This window comes from Hypanus sabinus, chromosome X1 (assembly GCF_030144855.1).
Source record: "Hypanus sabinus isolate sHypSab1 chromosome X1, sHypSab1.hap1, whole genome shotgun sequence".
NCBI lineage: Eukaryota > Metazoa > Chordata > Chondrichthyes > Myliobatiformes > Dasyatidae > Hypanus > Hypanus sabinus.
Window position 1 is genome coordinate 8,730,545 of NC_082738.1, and position 19,463 is coordinate 8,750,007.

Below are 19,463 nucleotides of genomic sequence, written 5' to 3' on the forward strand. Positions count from 1 at the left end.
CCAAGGACAAGGATTTAGACAAGGTGATGAAAGCAGAGAGGTGAAGCATATTGACTTATCTAGTGTGTAGTGTTTAAATTGCAATTTAAAGTACATTTTGATTTCTAGGAATTCCTGAAGGCTGAAACAACCCGTGTTTCCATTGCACATCACCACAGACCCTGCTTCAGTGTGTTGTGTGTACAGGTCATACCTGGGTCTTAGGGTTCAGGGTCACCCCTCTTCCAATAAGTCCTCACTCCTCTGGATCACTGCATGGCCGAGTCACCAGAGGGTCTCAGGTGTGGCCTCTCATTCTTCGCATCAGTGATATGAAGGTCATCAGCCATTCTCAGTGCCTGGGTTAGGGAGGAGACTGCTCACCCCTTAGCAGCTTGAAACTGACAGGGATGAGGACAAACCACTGAAGTTCTGCTGTAATGAAATAGTCTGCAAAGGTTCTCTACATGTGGGCAATGCCCATACACTTCACATTGGATAATGAAGGATGCCTTCAGTGGGGGGAGAAGTGCTGGGGAGAAAAGAGCAAAGATAAGATGAAAGCTGTTCTCTGTACACCTCTCTCTCCCCTCACCCTTTCCTTTGCTGTATTTCCTTATGAACTATGTGCTAGCCTCTCTAACCAATCAATTCTTACTCTCTTTTTCCAGTTCCTTCATTCTTCTCTCTTGCTCTCTGCACTCTATAACCTGCCTGGAAAGGGGAAGGGAAGGTAAGGAGGCTGAAGGAGATAATGCTGGGGTGTGGGCCCAATACTTTATGTTGATGTATTGATTGTTCAAATCATAAAATTGTACCATACGTAGGACTGATCAGCCTAACTGTAGGTGAAATACTATTGGTGGCATATGTTTGTGGTAGATCATAATCAGCCTAACAATCCATCTACCTCTTCACACTGTCCAACTAGAGTGATGCAAAAATAACATGTTGTTTATTTATTTCTATCTTTCCTCTTTTCCTACATTTTCACCTGATCTGTTGTTCATCTCTCCTCAGTGCTACCAGATAAATGGATATACTAAAATGGGTCGTCTTAACTGGATTGAAGCGAAGGCTGCTTGTGAGAGAGCAGGAGGGCTACTGGCAATGATCTCCAATTACCACGAGCAAGGTATCAACTCTGGATCCATTCTCAGTTTTGCACCAAGTTCCCATGTCTAACTTTGGTTTAATTTGACCTTTTTGAGACGGTCTGTTCAATGAGATTGTCCCCTGACTTTGGTAATTTATCCCTATTCTGTCTCACACTCCATCCTATTGGTAAGATAGGTCAATGAGGAACATAAACAGTGGAGGGCTACTCACGATAGGAAGAGGTACATTCAAACGTGTATAACAAACATACAGGTATGCATACATAGTTGTAGCTCCTGTGGAGAAATAAGCTCACAATCTGTGAGCCAATAACAGATGAAAATGCACAAATGCACTCGCAGACTCTTGTCTTGAGTTTAACAGTTTGAATCAGATTTAACTTGTGTCACTCACACTTGGGTAATCTCTGTGACGGAGATCGGCTGTTCAGAACAGGATTCACAAAGTTAAGAGGTGGCATCATAGTAAGACCAGGGCAGGTTTCTGTGGACCTGTCCCCTGTCCTATAATCAAAGCAGTGTCTAATGAAGCTGGTTCATGATATATCACAAAACAGTGATATATCAATTAACTTCCTCAAACCTTGCTCTGTTGGTATTTTTCATTCATTTTCTGAATGTAGTTATTACTACATTTATTGTCTGTCTCTAATTGTCTTTAAGGAATTGGTAGTGTGCTTTCTTGAACAAATTCAATGTTTTTAATGCTGATGAGAGGCAGTTCAGGATTTATCAAATGTCCGTCAGGCACTGTGAGTGGGGATAATTTAGACTTCAGAGGACATTAAGTTTCACAGAGAAGCCCAACAAGTAGACAGGTATGTCTACTGTTTTGCCATTGCTCAATATTGAAATTATATTCCCCACATTCTGTCCAGAGTGATGAGGAGCTCAATCACTGAGCCAGCTCTGGGATTCAACTCCTTGTACTTTGGTCATTGCCTTCCCTTATCTGAGCTTTCTTTACATCAGCCTTTATAACAGCCTTGCTTCCGAACATCACCTTCGACCTCTGGATTGGGTTGCATGACATGAGCAAGGACTTCCAGTGGCTACAGAAGAAACCATTGAAGTATATCAACTGGGCTCCTGGTGAGCCTTCAGGCCAGCACATCTCCTCCACATCCAGTGATCTGGTAGGTTGCACTTCTTGGCCTGCTTCCATTCAGCTGATCTGTGAATGACATTGACTGGCGTGCTGCATATCCTGACCCTTCTCTGGCAGCACAATCATGTAGCTGGTAGAATTACTGTCTCACATCGCCTGAGACCCAGGTTCAATCCTGACCTCTGGTGCTCTCTGTGTGAAGTTTAAGAAGTATCTAGAACTGAGGTTTGCAACCTTTTTTTATGCCATGGACCCTTACCATTAACCAAGGGGTCCAAGGACCCGAGGTTGAGAACCCCTGATCTAGACGAACACTTGAATTGCCAACTAACAGAAGGAAAATGAGGTTAGTACTGATGAAAACAGACACAAAATGCTGGAGGATCTCAGCAAGTCAGGCAGCATATGTGGAAGGAAATTAACGGTCGATGTTTCAGGCCGAGATCAAAAGGTCTTGTTGACTTTTTATTCTCCTCCATAGATGCTACCTGACTTACTGCCAGAGTATCTGTGGAAGCTCCTGTGTCCACGTTAGTATAGATGAGGACTTGATATGACTCCATGTCTTTGCATGTTCATCCTGTGAGGTTCCTCTGAGGGCTCCAGTTTCCTCCTGCAGGTTTGTAGATTAATTGACCAACATAAATTGCCCCTAGACTGTAAGTGGGTGGTGGAACCGAGAGTTGATGGGAATGTGAGGACAATGCAGTGGCATAGGTGTAAATGGGCAGGTGAAGAATGCTACATACTCAGTGGGCTAAAAGGCCTGTTTCGGGGTTTTCTGCAGGCTGATTTAGCAAATCTGTTCTCGATTCACTTTTATCACTCTCAAGTTAACTTTCAGTTGATCTTTCGAGGATCTGCAAGGTCCACACTTTGCTCCAGTTGGTCTCAGTTTTCCTAGTCAGGTTGGCTCCCATCCGAGGTCGAAGGCATCCAACTGCAGTTTCTGTGTGCTTAGTTCTGAGGCTGTACCCTCAGATCCTAGACCCTGCTACTGATGGAAAGTTTCTATCCATGTCCACTGTTTACAGAGCTTTGATTTGGAACTGCAGTCATTTGCAGTGTCCTGAACACTGTAAAGGGTGAAGCTATCCATTTCTAACCAGGCCCCAGCAAGCTTCCGGCAAGAGCAGGAATGCTGGGACGTAAGTTCCCTCACAGAGAAGTGAAAGGACAAGGGACAAAGGGCTCCAGTCACGAAGGTCTATCTCTCTAGAGCAGGGGTTCCCAACTTGGTGTCCACAGAACCCTCAGGTAATGGTATAAAAAGATGGAGATGCCTTGCTCTAGAGTTTTGAAGGTGCAGCAGAGATTACAATCAATCATCAGCTGCTGTGGAGATTCTTGGTTATCAAGGTTGAGGTCACTCATGGAAAGAACAAGGTGACCAGCACTTCTCATCAGCAACAAGAGGACAAACCAACAAGAGACAAGTGGTCCTCATAATCCAATATCTTACTGCGTATTTTCTGATGGATGAATTTATAGGCAATTGGCTCAGCCCAAATATAGATTCCTCCACCAGCCCAGCACACACTGAAGTTTGTCCTGGACTAGAGTTTAAGCCCACGTTTTCTGATTCCAGTTTTCACACAGAAAGTGGTGGGTATGTGGAGTGAGCTGCCAGAGGAAATGGGGAGGTAGGCACAGATACAGGTTTTAAGAGTCATTTGGGTAGGTACATGGATAGGAAAGATATTGTGGGATATAAGATATGAATTAATGTTGATAGGGATCTTGGTCAGCATGCATAAGTTGGGCCCAATGGCCTATACATGATGCATTGATGACACTGATGCCCTAAAGCCTGGTCAAGGTGTGGTTGTATCCCTGTAGTCACTGATTGGTCAGTCATTTGGCATTCAGTTAGTTGGTGCTAAGTCTGCTTCAGAAAGCAATGTTCTGTTCTGGTCAATATCTGATGTCATTTAACCTGAGGACTAAGCTATCATATTGTCTGTGCAGGAAAACTGCGTGGTGATCTGGCATGCCTTACACCCCCAGTTCACTGGACGTTGGGATGACAGGAGCTGCACCAATGATAAAAATGGCTACATTTGTCAGAGAAGCAAAGGTATGGCCTATGTAGTGTTCATCCAACTCATTAATTCCAATCTCTGCTCACTCTCCATGCTCTGACACTGAGGGGTCTATATCTTAGCATCTAAAATGGCCAAGTCAAGTTCATTATTGTGGTATCTGATTGGATGGAATGTAACATGATGAGGGCTGTTTCCTGCTCATTTGGTGGCATCCTGTAATCAGATTGGATGTTTCTAAGATAAGTCATGTTGAATATCCAATACAATTTAAGCATTTAATATACAATCCATGGAAGTGACAACCAACCCTATCCATAGACCTCAGCCCTTGATCCAACTCAGATCTCCAATTAACCCAGACCCCAACCTCCAGTCATGGATGCCTACAGTACTCCAATGCCCTGTTCATGGGGCACTGCTTCCTCAATGAAAGATATTGGCATGGATAGAGGAATGGCTGTCAGGCAGGAAGCAGTGAATGGGAATAAGGGGCCTTTTCTGGTTGGCTGCCAGTGACTAGTGGGGCTCAGGGGTCAGTGTTGGAACCGCTACTTTTCAGATTGTTTGTCAGTGGTTTAGATAATGGAATTGATGGCTCTGTGGCAAAGTTTGCAGATGATACAAAGATAGGTGGAGGGGTAGGTCATGCTGAGGAAGCAATGTAATTGCTGCAGGATTTAGACAGATTGGAAGAATGGGCAAAAAAAAGTGGCAGATGGAATACAGTGTTGGCAGATGTATGACAAAGCATTTTGGTAAAAGGAACAACAATGTGAACAATTATCTAAATGGGGAGAAAATTCAAACATCAGAGCTGCCAAAGGACTTAGTAGTATTTGTGCAAGACACCCAGAAGCTGAATTCACAGTCTGTGGTAAAGAAGGCAAATGGGATGTTGGCATTTATTTCAAGAGGAATAGAATATAAAAACAAGGAGATAATGCTAAAGCTTTATAAGAGACTAGTCAGGCCGCACTTGGAGTATTGTCAACAGTTTTGGAACCCGATATCTCAGAAAGGGTGTATTGTCATTGGACAGATTCCAGAGGAGGTTCACAAGGAAGATTCTGGGAATGAAGGGGTTAACATATGAGGAGCGTTTGGCAGCTTTGGGCCTGTACTCACTGGGATTTAGAAGAATGCAGAGGACCTCATTGAAACCTACCAAATGTTGAAAGGATTAGAGAGGGTGGATGTGGAGAGGATGTTTCCTATAGTCGGTGTATCCAGAACTAGAGGGCACAGCCTCAAAATTGAGGGGCAATCTTTTAGAACAGAAATAAGGATTTTTTTAGCCAAAGAGTGATGAATCTGTGGATTTCTCTTCCACAGACTGCGGTGGAGGCCAAGTCCATAGGTATATTCAAAGCGAAGTTGATTGATTCCTGATTGATCAAGGCATCAAGAGATATGGTGAGAGGGCAGGTGTATGGGTTTGAATGGGATCAGGGATCAGTCATGATGGAGTGGCAGAATGGAATTGATGGGCTGAATGGCCTAATTCTGCTCCTACGTCTTATGGTCTAAGGTCCGATGTCCCAGGCTTCCAGTCACCTGGTGGCCTGGTTGTTGTCCCGATCCAGATTGCCAACCCTGGCAATATTCTCTAGGTTACACAAAGTACACTGCAGATGCTGGGGTCAAATCAATACGTACAAACACGCTGGAGGAACTCAGCAGGTCGGGCAATATCCGTTGTAACGAACAGTCAATGCTTTGGGCCGAGAAGGGTCGAAACGTTGACTGTTCGTTTCAACGGATGCTGCCCGACCTGCTGAGTTCCTCCAGCGTGTTGTCCGTGTTGATTCTCTAGGTTAGCCTCACTAATCAGTAAAGCAAGTGGGACCAGGATGTTCAGAGCAGCAATTAGGTTAAAGCCAGAGCACACTTTTTCAGGTCTGGCTACTGTTGCAGAGGCTAAGAATGGCTACAGAAGACAGGTGGGATCCTGGGGTGGATACGTAGAGAGGGTCAATAGTTAAGTCTGAAGGTCAAGAGGCTTCATCCACTCTTGTGTCTCTCTCTGTTGTCCTTGTTGTGTTGTAATCCTTGTTCTGTTGGTGTTTCCACCATGAAGCTGGAAGGAATGTTATGTACATAAGAGAGGAGCTACCACTACCTCTCCCCCCAACCCTCCAAATGGCTGACCACCATTCATCAAGCCTCATCATTTCTTTTGAGCCAGTTGCCTGGAGCCTTCATTCCTCAATCTTCCAAACACATAACTGCCATCGGTGGTCTTGCCTCCCACAGTCTCAAGAATAGAGAGTCCCAGAGGTCCACCACCCTCTGCAAAAAAGAAGTTCCGACACATTTCAGCTTTGAGCGGCTGCCCCCTTACTGTGTAACTGTGTTCACCATCTGCTTTGTTGCACTGACAGAATGCAAGTAATTGAGAATTCACCATTTCCAGCAAAGATGCACTCCACACAAGGCTGAAAAATAAATCTTAGGTCATCCCTTCTATGTTCCAGAAACAACACATCTTATGTCTGTTTGGTTTTGAATCAATGCATCACTTGTCTCCAGACATCCTTGGCAAGGGTTACAGAAAAACAAACTGAATTTAAGAATGAGATCCCAAAGGACTGGTAAAATTCCTGAAAGCTTGTTGCACAAAACAGCACTAAAAACATCTAAGTAGCAGCATCAATTGTGGGTTGATGTCAGATGTTTTTTTTTTCATCTGTTTTTATATTCATTCTCAGGACGTGGACATCACTGGCATTTGCTCCATCCCGGGTCTTTCATTAAGAGCAGATATTTATTTATTTATGTAGCGATACAGCGCTGAGCTTTTCCAACCCTTTGAGACCCACTGCCCAGCAACCCCCGAAAACCTCAATTTAACCCTAGCCTGGTCACGGGACAATTTACAATGACCAATTAACCGACCAACTGGTACATCTTTAGACTGTGGGAGGAAGCTAGAGCACCCGGAGAAACCTCAAATGTTCCACAGGAAGGACGCACAGAGATATAAGCTGAATTCCAATTTAAGAACTTTTAAAATAAGATTCAAGCATGTTTTCTGAATTACTAATCCCTCAGCATAACTACTCAACACTGTTACCTACTTCATCTGTTACTTAGCAAGCTTCATTGGTGTTGGATTAACACCAGAAAAGGGGGGGTCTAACTCTTTGCCTCTTTCTTGGTCAACTAGCTGGAAGCCTTTTCTTTGAGACAAGAGCCTCTCCTCACTTTCACTTTGACCCAAACTCTTCTTCTTTCACTGCAGACACATCTCTACCATCCGTACCTGCCAAGTTCCCACCTACCCTCACGTCGAAGTTGACCTACATGAACAGCACCTACCGGGTAATTCAGAAGCCCCTCACATGGCAGGAAGCTGCTTGGCTCTGCGAGACTCGAAACGAGACCCTGGTCACCGTGATGGACCCCTACCACCAGGCTTACCTCACACAGGTCATCAACAGTGTCCAGTTCCCCGTCTGGATTGGACTCTCCAATGAAGAGGTAACTCCAGTGACTGAGGCTCCTCGATTTAATTGTGATCCATCCGTCTGCATGGTGGTTGGTTGTACCCTGTAAATAATGTGGGGGAAATGCTGATTTTAATTTATTTACTTGTTGATTGATTGATTGAGATACAGCACAGAATAGGGCCCAATTTAACCCTCGCCTAATCACGAGACAATTTACTATGACCGATTAACCTACCAACCAGTATGACTTCGGACTGTGGGAGGAAACCCATATAGTCACAGGGAGAACATACAAACTTCTTACAGGCAGTGGTGGGAATTGAACCCCGGTTGCCTGTAAAGCATTGTGCTAACCACTACACTACTGTGCCGCCCATTTTAGATGCACTGATACTAAGTTGTTGTGAACATAAAGCATGTCACTGTGAACCATGTAAACCCTCCTTACCAACACTGAGGCTCTCAAACCTTCTGCACCCTTGTGGTTCAGGTTCCCATCTCGGTACTGCATGGGTTAGTATAGATAGGAGTTTGCTGGTCAGATGGGCTGAAGGGCCTGTTTAGATCATGTGTTGAAATCATCCTCAGGTTACAGAGCAGTTGTGTCACACTCCACAATTAGACCTTTCGGCCCTGACAGTCAGCATTGGTGACAATGGGTGACATCACTTGGTCAGAGGCTGGGTTATCCGGTTGTACATCCTTCTTATGGAATGTGGGTTTTCTCTGGGTCCTCCCACACCTTGCTGCTATTACATTCACTTATTGCACCTCTACTCAACATAACGCCTGGGTTTACAGACCCCATCTGCTCTATCACTGTAGCCTGCGACGCAGCTCTCTTCTCTCACCCAGGCAAGAGGAGGGACTTCGTTACATTCTGGTCTTGTGTCTTGTTGATGATGCTTTTAACACAGGGTGTGTAATGGTTGGGTCATATGTGTGATGGGGGCAGGACATTGCCAACACATGATTTAACCTTAACTAAATCATGGGACGATTTACAATGACCATTTAACTTTGCCGGTACATCTTTGGACCGTGAGAGAAAACCAGAGGACCCAGAGAATGTCCATGCATTCCACGGGGAGAACGTACAGAGACTCCTTACAGGATGGTGCTGGAATTGAATCAGGCTAACTTGAAGTTCCTGACTAACTATCATCAACACGTGACCTGTGGAACCAGAGGAGTCAACATGCTTGATCACTGTTGCACCACCATCAAGAAGGCTTACCATTCCATCTCATGCCTAGGAAGTCTGATCATACTCCAGTGTATAAGCAAACACTGAGGGCCACAGTACCAGTGCTTTGGACCAAGGGAGGCAGAGGAGCACTTCCAGGAGTGCTTTGAGTCAGTGGACTGGATCATATTCAGAGACTCATCTTCACATTTGAATGAATATGCAACAGTTGTCACCAATTTCATCAAATTGAGTGTGTGTCTTCGAGAACATAGCAAATACACTCTACCCAGAAACTGTGGATGAATCAAGCGAATTGCAGTCTGCCAAATGCTATATCTGTGGCATTTATGACATTTATGACCAATGATTCAGGGTTCTACTAAAGTGCAGTACAATCCACAGAACACCAGAAGTTCAGGTACATATATGACACCAGATACAACCCTGAGATTCACTTTCTGGCGGGCATACTCAATAAATCTATAGATTAATAATCATAACAGAATCAATGAAAGACCACCCAACTTGGGCGTTCAAATGGAGTGCAGAAGACAACAAACTGTGTAAGTACAAAAAGAAAGCAATAGATGTCAAGATCATGAGATGAAGAGTCCTTGAAAGTGAGTCCATTGGCAATTCCGTGTGAAGTTAGAGACATAACCAAATACAGGTCACTGGTGGCAATGTTTGCATAATATTTCGTATAAGGTGAAAGCCACCATCATGAATGGCTGTGATGCCTGACTCCCTCAACGAGCTGAACACTTAATCCTGCAATCTCTCTCAGAGGCCGATGTCAGAACATCCTTCAAGAGAGTGAGGCATCAAGCCCCGGGCTCTGAAAACCTGCACCAACCAACTGGCTGGAGTGTTCAAGGACATCTTCAGTCTCTCGCTGAGGCTCCCACCTGCTTCAAATTGCGAGTGCAATTTGTCCGTCGCTGCGTCAGGTCTGCAGTGGACACAATCTCACTGGTTCTCCACTCGGAGAGAAGGTGGACAACAACAAACTATGCATCAGACTGCTGGTTATCGATTACAGTGCCACCAACCCCCTCTAAACCTGGGCCTCCGTACTTCTCTCTGCAGCTGAATCCCCGACTTCCTCGCTGAGAGACTGCAGTCAATGCAGATCAGTGGTAACATCTGCTCCTCGCTGATACACCGCAAGATTAGAGAGATTAAAGATTAGTTTTATTTATCACATGTACATCGAAACATGAAAATATGAAGTGAAGTGTGCTGTCTGCATCAATGACTAACACAGTCCGCAGGTGTCTCCACACTTCCAGTGCCAACATAGCATTGCCTGGCTCACGTGTCTTTGGAATGTGGGAGGAAACCAGAAGAAAGCCACAGAGTCATGGAGAGAACATACAAACTCCTTACAGTTGTTGAACCTCGATTGCTGGCACTCTTAGCGTTACGCTAACCACCACGCTACTGTGTAGTTCACTGCTCTGCTCTCTCTGTGCTCGTGACCGCGTGGCTAAGAACAGCTCAAACACCGTCTATAAATTTGCCTATAACACCACTGTTGTTGGTAAAGTCTCAGACAGCAACGAGGAAATGCACAGAAGAGGTCGATGAGTCAGCTGGTTGAGAAGTGTTTTGGCAACCTTGCACTCAGAACACACACCAGTCCCCATTGAGTATCGGCCAGGGTAAAACACGTTGATGCAATCACAAAGAAGCACGCCAGTGACTCTACTTCATTAGGAGTTTGAGAAGATTTGGTATGTCACCAAAGACTCTTGCAAATTTTGATAGATGTTTAGTGGAGAGCATTCTGTCTGTTGCATCTCCTCCTGGTATGGAGGTTCCAAAGCCCAGGTCGTAAAAGGTTGTAGATGCAGCCAGCTCCAACATGGGCACAACCCTCCTCTCCTCACGATCGTGGACATCTTCAAAAGGCGGGACATCAAGAATACGGCATCATTACGGACCTCCAGCAACTGGTACATTTTCTCTTCATACTGCTACCTTTGGGGAGGAGGTACAGGAGCCTGAAGACCCACATTCAATGATTCAGGAATGGCTTTGCCATTTCTTACCCTTGGCCGTCAGATTTTCAAATGGTCCATAACCACTCCCTCTTTCTTTGCCATCCTTATTTTTGTAACTTACCTAGTGCAGGTATAATAAACCTGATTCTGATTCTGTTGTACACTTCTCATGTTGTGTTGCTGTGCACCCTCTGTGTTATTTCATACCTTCCCTGATGTGTACATTATTAACCTTGCACCTCATTCTGCAGTATTTAATTGTTTGTGGTTTTACCCACCACCCCCCCCCCCCCCCCCACTACCAGCTCTGGTTCTGCTCTCCCTCACGCTCAGTGTTTTTGCACAGGGAGGCAGGACCTACTCGTGGCTCGGCGGGGAGGAGCTGTTTTACTCCAACTGGCAGGATGGCGAGCCCCATCAGGTCGCAGGCTGTGCTCGGATGGACGTGGACGGCACGTGGCAGACGTCCAACTGCGACGTCAAGCTGAATGGAGCCATCTGCCTCGCAGCGGGAGGTAGGAGGGGATGAGGAGGGGTCTGTCGTGCAAAGGAGGCAGGATTTGAAGCTGCCAGTAATTTTGGATAAAGTTGGAAAGTGTGAAGTGTAAAAACCTCATCATCTGGGCCAGATATCCTGCTTGTTGGCTATAAACTCTAGTTCTAGGCGAGAGGCAGATGCTTAAAATTATAACCCATTCCTTAAAGTGACAGGAGTCACAGAGGCTGATAATCTTCATATTGTAACCAGGTGATGAAGGGTCTCATTGTGAATCATTGGCTACCCACTTACCTCCATAGATACTGCCTGATGTTGATTTCCTTCACCAGTGTGTCTCCTTATTCCCACTCACTGTACGCTGTGGCCATTGCCTTAGGTTTTTCGGGCTGTTGACCTTCCATCTCATGTAATCTGATTAATTGGTCATGAATCTTCCCCTTCGTCTCCCTTCAAGCTCTCGGAGATCTTCCCATCAAAAGTCCTGGTGGGCACCCACCTCACCCCCTCCCCTGATTTTATGTTCAACCTCTCTGCTTTGTCAGTTTGTTTACTGATTTATTGAATAGACCCTTCGAGCCATGTCGCCCAGCAACCCCAAATTTAACCTGAGCCTAATCATAGGACAATTTACAACGGCCAATCAACCTACCAACCGGTACGTCTCTGGGCTGTGGGAGGATACCGAGGCACCCAGAGCAACCCACATGGTCATGGGAGAAGGTGCCGTGGCGGGAATTGAACTCAGGTTGCTGGTACTCTACAGTGTTGTACTAACCGTGCTGCCCAGTTCTCTTGTCATGGATTCCACAGGACATGTAGCATTATAAAATATACTCCTGTGTTTAAACTTTCTTTGATTCGGTTCCAAGCGGATGTCAGGGGTTAGTTTTTCACTCAAGAGAGTGGTGGGTGCATTGAATGCACTGCCGACAGTGATGGTGGAGGTGGATACAATGGGGTCTTTTAAGAGCCTCTTAGATAGGTACATGGAGCTTAGAAAATTAGAGGGCTATGTGGTAGGGAAATTCTAGGCAGTTTCTAGTGTAGGTTACATGGTCGGCACAGCATTGTGGGCTGAAGGGCCTGTAATGTGCTGTAAATATCTGTGTTCTATGTATATTGACTTTTGGTAATTGTAAGGTGTAGAGGTTCCAATGCATGGGACCACAACAGGCTGCAGAGGGGCATAGACTCAGCCAGCTTCACGATGGGTACAACCCTCACCATTATCAAGGGCATCTTCAAGGGCTGTTGTTTGCGCCCTTTCCCCACTGTGTGGACGGTGGAGACCAGCAACAATCATGCCTTGTTTGGACAGTGAACCCATTTTGAAAGCTGGTGCAGTGTTACTGGTGCCAATGCCCCCCTCTGCTGGTAAAACGTCACACTGCAGCATCAGCACTGGCTCACTTTACACCTCACTCTCAGCTACTAGATGATTGCAACAGATAAGGACTAATGTGGCACGACATTTACTCTTCCCTTACTGTAAAGCACACATCCAAGCAATGATGGCAAGAACTTAAATAGTGCTTGCATTAAACAACTGATGTCCAGTATGTGTGAGTGCCACTGGCAGATAAAGCCCAAGGCATTATACATTAATTTAGCATATCCAGTACTTTGGAGTGTCTCATTTCTATATTAGCAGAGGTGTGTAAAGGAAATTCAATACAATTCAATTCAAGTTTAATTGTCATTCAAGCATTAATGAATACAACAAAATGTGACAGTGTTACTCTAGGGCAGGGGTCAGCAACCTTTACCACTGAAAGAGCCACTTGGACCCGTTTCCCACAGAAAAGAAAACACTGGGAGCCGCAAAACCCGTTTGACATTTAAAATGAAATAACACTGCATACAACGTTTTGTTTTGCCTTTATGCTATGTATAAATAAACTATAATGTGTTGCATTTATGAAATTGATGAACTCCTGCAGAGAAAACGAAATTACATTTCTGCATGCAACAAAAACATTTTGAACTCCGAAAAAAAGACGTTGGGTTGAAGGTTACTTTTAAGTAAAATACTCAACGTCTATTTGAGTCCTTCTTGTATTTATGAAAAACGCCAAACTTAAATTTGCCGCCAGCAGCAAACCAAAAATAACGTCAGCCAGCTGTCAACCTGAAAAATAAAAGGACTATTTCACTGAACAATGAAAACATATGAATATACGTAAAATAATACGCAATTAAAATATTTATCATACTTCTTCAGGTTGACTCACACCTGACAATGCAGTCGTATTCAGTAGGGATAGATCGATGCTTAGGGGAGTGACCGGGAAGGATAATGTGTTTTTTTCCTCTCTGAACTCACAGAAGCGTTTCCCAAACGATGTTTGCATTGCGATGATTGCAGAATGTAAATACTCCGAATTTATCATGTCGTGACATTGTTTGAACTCTCTCAAATTGGGCAAGTGAGACAATGTGCCTTTCTGTAAATCTCTGGCAAGCAACGTCAACTTGCGCTCGAATGCAAAACATCCTCCAACATGTGCAGGGCTGTACGTCCTTTCCCCTGAAGAGCTGTGTTCAGCGTGTTCAGGTGCGCTGTCATGTCTACCATGAAGTGTAGCTTTTCCAGCCACTCTGGCTGTTCCAGCTCAGGAAAGTTGAGCCCTTTGCTGCCCAGGAAAGTTTTCACTTCTTCCAGACGCGCGACAAAGCGTTTCAGCACCTCCCCTCTGGACAGCCAGCGATAAAAACATGTTGTAGCGGTTGCTACACGCAGTCAGTAAACTGCAGTCAAAGATAGCTTTATTCGAACTAAACAGCCTTGCTTTTAAGCCTCCCTCAACCCGCCCCCCATGGGCGCGGATGCTGCAAAAGACACGTACTCACAAACCCCCGTAGGCTATCTCCCTTAGCCTGAACGCTGGCTAATTGTGAGCCGGTTCGGATGTGTCAGGAAATGCGTCGCCACAACGTCTTATTTAGATTGTACAAGATCACCATAATCTTCAAATTTAGATTTACATTTCAAAAACTAACAAACTAACATAAAATACATATTAATTAAATACTGACCATGTAGCGGTGTGCTACACGCAGCGCTAAAATTACGACACGGAGTCGGTAACTGCAGTCGAAGGAAAAAAACTTTATTCGAAATCTTCAGCCTCACTTTTAAGCCTCCCTCAACCTGCCCCCCCCCCCATGGCGCAGAGGCTCCAAAGCTCTGTGCTCGCAAACCCCCGTAGGCTATCTTATTGTGAGTCGGTTCGGATGTGCCAGGAAAAGGGTCGCCACAACCAATTATTTCCCAAAGCAACAGGGAGCCGCAGCACAGACGTAAAAGAGCCACATGTGGCTCCGGAGCCGCGGGTTGCCGACCCCCGCTCTAGGGTCATGATGCAAAGACACATTTTTTCCCCGAATAAAATGACCCCATCTTCATGGAAACATATCAAATGTTGAAAGGCCTAGATAGAGTGGATGTGGAGAGGATGTTTCCTATAGTGGGAGAGCCCAAGACCAGAGGGCGCAACCTCAGAATTGAGGGACGTCCATTTAGAACAGAGATTAGGAAGAATATCTTTTCCCAGAGTGCAGTGAATCTGTGGAATTTATTGCCATATGTATTATTTTGACTGAACACAGAGGTCAGAAAGACCAGGCGCCACATAATCTGGTTTCAGAACCTTAGTGTTTATCCACTTTATCAAGGACAGGACATTACAGGGTAAAGCAGAAAGCACTCCTTTTTAACTTCACAATAGCTCATTAACTTTGAAGCCTTTTAGGACATCCAGTAGGTAGCCTTTAAAAATGCAGGTTTTCCCTAGAAAACCATAGAATTGCCATAGTGTTGCCATAGAATTCATCCCTTCCCGTTCTGTGTGAAGTGTGGGTGAGCTGGGATGGTGGACACCAGCAAACAATCATTCTTTTGGACAGAGAACCCATTTTGAAAGCTCAGTACGGAGTTATTAGTGCCAATGCTGCCCTCTGCTGGTGGAGAGTCACACTGCAGCATCAACACTGGTCAAAATAAATTTATGAGCAAAGTGCAAATATGTTACCTTATGCTGCCTTCAAATTCATTTTCTTGCAGGCATTTACAGTATAATTTTATATTTAGTTATGAAAAAATATACATAAACAAAGATTAACAGACAAACAATGAGCAAAAGAAGACAGTTTGTGCAAATAAAAATAACACCGAGAACCTAAGTTGTAAATAAACCTTGAAAGTGAGTGTGTAGGTTGTAGAATCAGTTCAGAGTAGAGGTGAAGGAAGTTATCCATGCCAATTCAGGAGCCTCATGTGTTAGTAACTAGTTGGCATTACTAGTCAGGGAAAATGTCATGGCAGTACTCAGATAGGACAGACTGGAGAGGTTTAGTGAGGCTTTGTGGGTAGAACTGAGGAATGAGAAAGGGATTACATTATAGACCATCCAACAATCTCCAGGATTTAGAGGACCAAATTTATAAAGAGATCACAGACTGTAACAGGAAACATAAGGTTGTGTTAGTAGGTGACCTTAACTTTCCACACATTGACTGAGAATTCCATACTGTAAAAGGACCGGATGGAAAAAAGTTTGTCAACTGTGTTCAGGAAAGTTTCTTTAATCAGTACACAGAAGTCCCAACTAGAGAGAGTGTGATACTAGATCTCCTGTCAGGGAATGAGATAGGGCAGGTGACCAAAGTTTGCATCTAGTGATCATAATGCCATTAGTTTCAAGGCAATTATGGAAAAGGATAGGTCTGATCCTCGGGTTGAGATTCTAAATTGGAGAAAGGCCAATTTTGATGGCATCAGCAAGTGTGGATTGGGACAGGTTGTTTTCTGGGAGAAGTGTACATGGGTAAATGGGAGGCCTTCAAAGTGAAATTCTGAGAGTACAGAGTTTGCACGTGTGTGTCAGAATAAAAGGCAAGGACAGCAGGTTTAGGGAGCCTTGCTTTTTGAGAGATATTGAGGCTCTGGTTAAGAAAAAGGTGGAGGCGCATTACAGATATGGGCAGGTAGGAACAAATGAGGTGCTTGAGGAGTATAAGAAATGCAAGAGAACACTTAAGAAATCAGGAAGGCTAAAAGAAGACATAAGGTTGGTCTAGCAGACAAGGTGAAGGGAATTCCTAAGGGTTTCTACAGGTATGTTAAGAGCAAAAGGATTGCAAGGGACAAAATTCGTCCCCTGGAAGTCCAGAATGGTAATTCATGCGTGGAGTCAGAAGAGATAGGGGAGATTTTAAATGGATTTTTTGCACCAGTATTTACTCAGGAGATGGACGCACAGAGTCTATAGACGTGAGGCAAAGCAGCAGCAAGGTCACTGACCCTATACAGATTACAGAGGAGGAGGTGTTTGCTATCCTGAGGCAAATCAGGGTGGACAAATCTCCAGGGGCTGAAAAGGTATTCCCTCTGACCCTGTGGGAGGCAAGTGCAGAAATTGCAGGGACCCTAGCAGAGGTATTTAAATCAGGTGAGGTACCAGAGAATTGGAGGATAGCTGATGTTGTTTCACTGTTTATGAAAGGCTCTAACATAAACCAGGAAAGTATAGGCTGACGAGCTGACATCAGTAGTGGGTAAGTTATTGGAACGTATTCTAAATGACTAGATATATAAGTAATTGGACAGACAGGGACTAATTAGGGATAATCATCATGGCTTTGTGCATGGTAAGTCATGTCTAGCCAATGTTGTTGAGGTTTTTAAGGAAGTTACCAGGATGGTTGATGAAGCTAAGGCAGTGGATATTGTCTACATGGACTTTAGCAGGCATTTGACAAAGACCTGCATAGGAGCTTGGTCAAGAAGGTTCAGTCACTTGTTATTAGTAAGTTCAAAGGTTTATTTTATTGTCAAAGTGTGTATATACAAGACAACTCAGATATTTGTCTTCTCCAGAGAGCCATGAAATACAGGAAAACCATGGGAATCGTTAAAAGAAAAGACATCAAACCCCCCCCCCCAGCATGAAAAAGAAAATGAAACAAAGCTCAAAAACCCCAGAATTCCCCCACCCCCCCCCCCACAAAAAAACCAGTAACAATATCACAAATCCCCAACCCTTCCCTCGCCGAAAACAATGATAATAGCAGCCTCTGATCTCCATATTCACAGAAAAGAACATCAAAACCCAACCCCCCCCCCCCCCCCCCGAAGTCACCCACCGGCCAATCGGCCACAAGAAAACCGAAAAACTGAAGGAAACCAGTGTAAAGTGCAGTCCAATAATCACATATATCCCAGAATATCGAAAACATCCTTTTGTCAGTTTACGAGGAGAGTAGCTGCACAAACTCAGTCCTTCCGTGAAGCGTGTTTGCGACCCGGGTCCGAATGCCACCGATCCAGCTAGTGATCACCATTACCTCTGTTGGGAGCAATCGCTGACCCCTCCACATTCACCGCAATGCTTCAATCTTCTCGCCACTTTGAAATGGAGTCACTCATGACCCTACAACCCGTCTCTGGTCTGTTCCAAGAGTCAGCGCGTGTTCTCGTCTCTGATCTCCACAACGCAGCTCTCTGGATACAGCAGAGCGCTAGATCATGTCGCCTGCTCCAACAGTTTCCGTAACACAAATAAGACAAAAATAACAAGCAGAAGGTGTAGAAAATGTGAAATAATTTAAGAGATTTGCTATCTGGAAGATGTTACCTAAGGAATTGTTGTTCACTGGTGCCATCTTGACCTTTCCCCTCTAGGCCTTTCTCCTGTGCTCCTATGGATTAGACACTGGCTTCATGGTAGAAGGTTGCCTCTGACTGGAAACCTGTGGCTAGTGGTGTACCGCAGGGATTGGTGCTGCATCTGTTGTTGTTTGTCATCTATATCAATGATCTGGATGGTACTGTAGTAAACTGAATCAGCAAATTTGCTGATGACACCAAGACTGAGGGGCAGTGGACAGTAAGAAAAACCATCAAAGCTTTCATTGGGATCTGGGCCATCTGGAAAAATAGGCGGAAAAGTAGCAGATGGAATTTAATGCAGACAAGTGTGAGGTGTTGCACTTTGATAGAACCTACCAAGGTAGGTCTCACACAGTGAACGGTAGGGCACTGAGGAGTGCAGTGGAACAGAGAGATCTGGGTTTACAGGTTCATAATTCCTTGAAAGTGGCGTCACAGCTAGATAGAGTTGTAAAGAAAGCTTTTGGCACACTGGCCTTCATAAATCAATGTACTGCGTACAGGAGATGGGAAGTTACGCTGAGATTCTACAAGATGTTGGTGAGGCCTAATTTGGAGTATTGTGTGTAGTTCTGGTCACCCACCTACAGGAAAGATGTAAGTAAGATTGAAAGAGTACAGAGAAAATTTACAAGGATGTTGCCGGGACTGGGCGACCTGAGTTGATCGGAAAGGTTGAATAGGTTAGGCTTTTATTCCCTCAAACGTAGAAGATTGAGGGGAGATTTGATAGAGGTATACAAGATTATGAGGGGTATAGCTAGGGTAAATGCAAGCAGGCTTTTTCCACTCAGGTTGGATGGGAGTAGAACTAGAGGTCACAAGTTAAGGGTGAAAGGTGAAATGTTTAAGGGAAATATTCAGCGCAAGTTTCTTTGCTCAGAGGGTGGTGAGAGTGTGGGACGAGCTGCCAGCAGAAGTGGTGGATACGGGTTCAATTTAAACATTTAAGAGAAGTTTGGATAAGTACATGGATGGGAGGGGTATGGAGGGTATGGCCTGGGTGCAGGTCGATGGATTATTGGTTTGGCATGGACTAGATAGGCTGAAGGGCCTGTTTCTGTGCTGTACCTTTCTATGACTCTGTGACTCTAACTGATCTTGAACCTGGTGATTAGGACCTAAGGCTTTTGTGTCTCCTTCCTGGTGGTAGTAGTGAGAAGAGAGCATGTCCTGAATGGTGGGGGTCCTTGATGATAGATGCCACTTTCTTGGGGCAATGCTCTGTGTAAATGTGCTTAAAGGTGGGGAAGGCTTTACCCATGATGAACTGGGTTGTATCCATGATCCACTTTGCCCGCTTTACAGTGGCAGTGATCACATCTCTCTCAAGCAAAGCTGGGCCAGTGATTGAAAGGCCGCTGGATTTCAGAAAAGAGTTCCAACTAGCAGATGTTAGT

The 19,463-nt window shown here is 44.7% G+C and overlaps 1 protein-coding gene across 4 annotated transcripts in view; it reads left to right on the top strand.

Moving 5' to 3' along the window:
- The window catches only part of mrc2 (mannose receptor, C type 2), a 230,419-nt gene that overhangs the window by 186,040 nt on the left and 24,916 nt on the right, over positions 1–19,463 (top strand). For 3 of the 4 annotated variants that reach the window (XM_059955739.1, XM_059955740.1, XM_059955741.1), the window contains exons 21-25: positions 1,000–1,114; positions 2,070–2,233; positions 4,174–4,282; positions 7,492–7,730; positions 11,241–11,409. In XM_059955739.1, coding sequence (XP_059811722.1) covers positions 1,000–1,114; positions 2,070–2,233; positions 4,174–4,282; positions 7,492–7,730; positions 11,241–11,409 — 796 coding nt within the window. Of the gene's footprint in view, positions 1–999; positions 1,115–2,069; positions 2,234–4,173; positions 4,283–7,491; positions 7,731–11,199; positions 11,410–19,463 lie in introns of all 4 variants that reach the window. The other variant, XM_059955742.1, reaches the window with a different exon arrangement.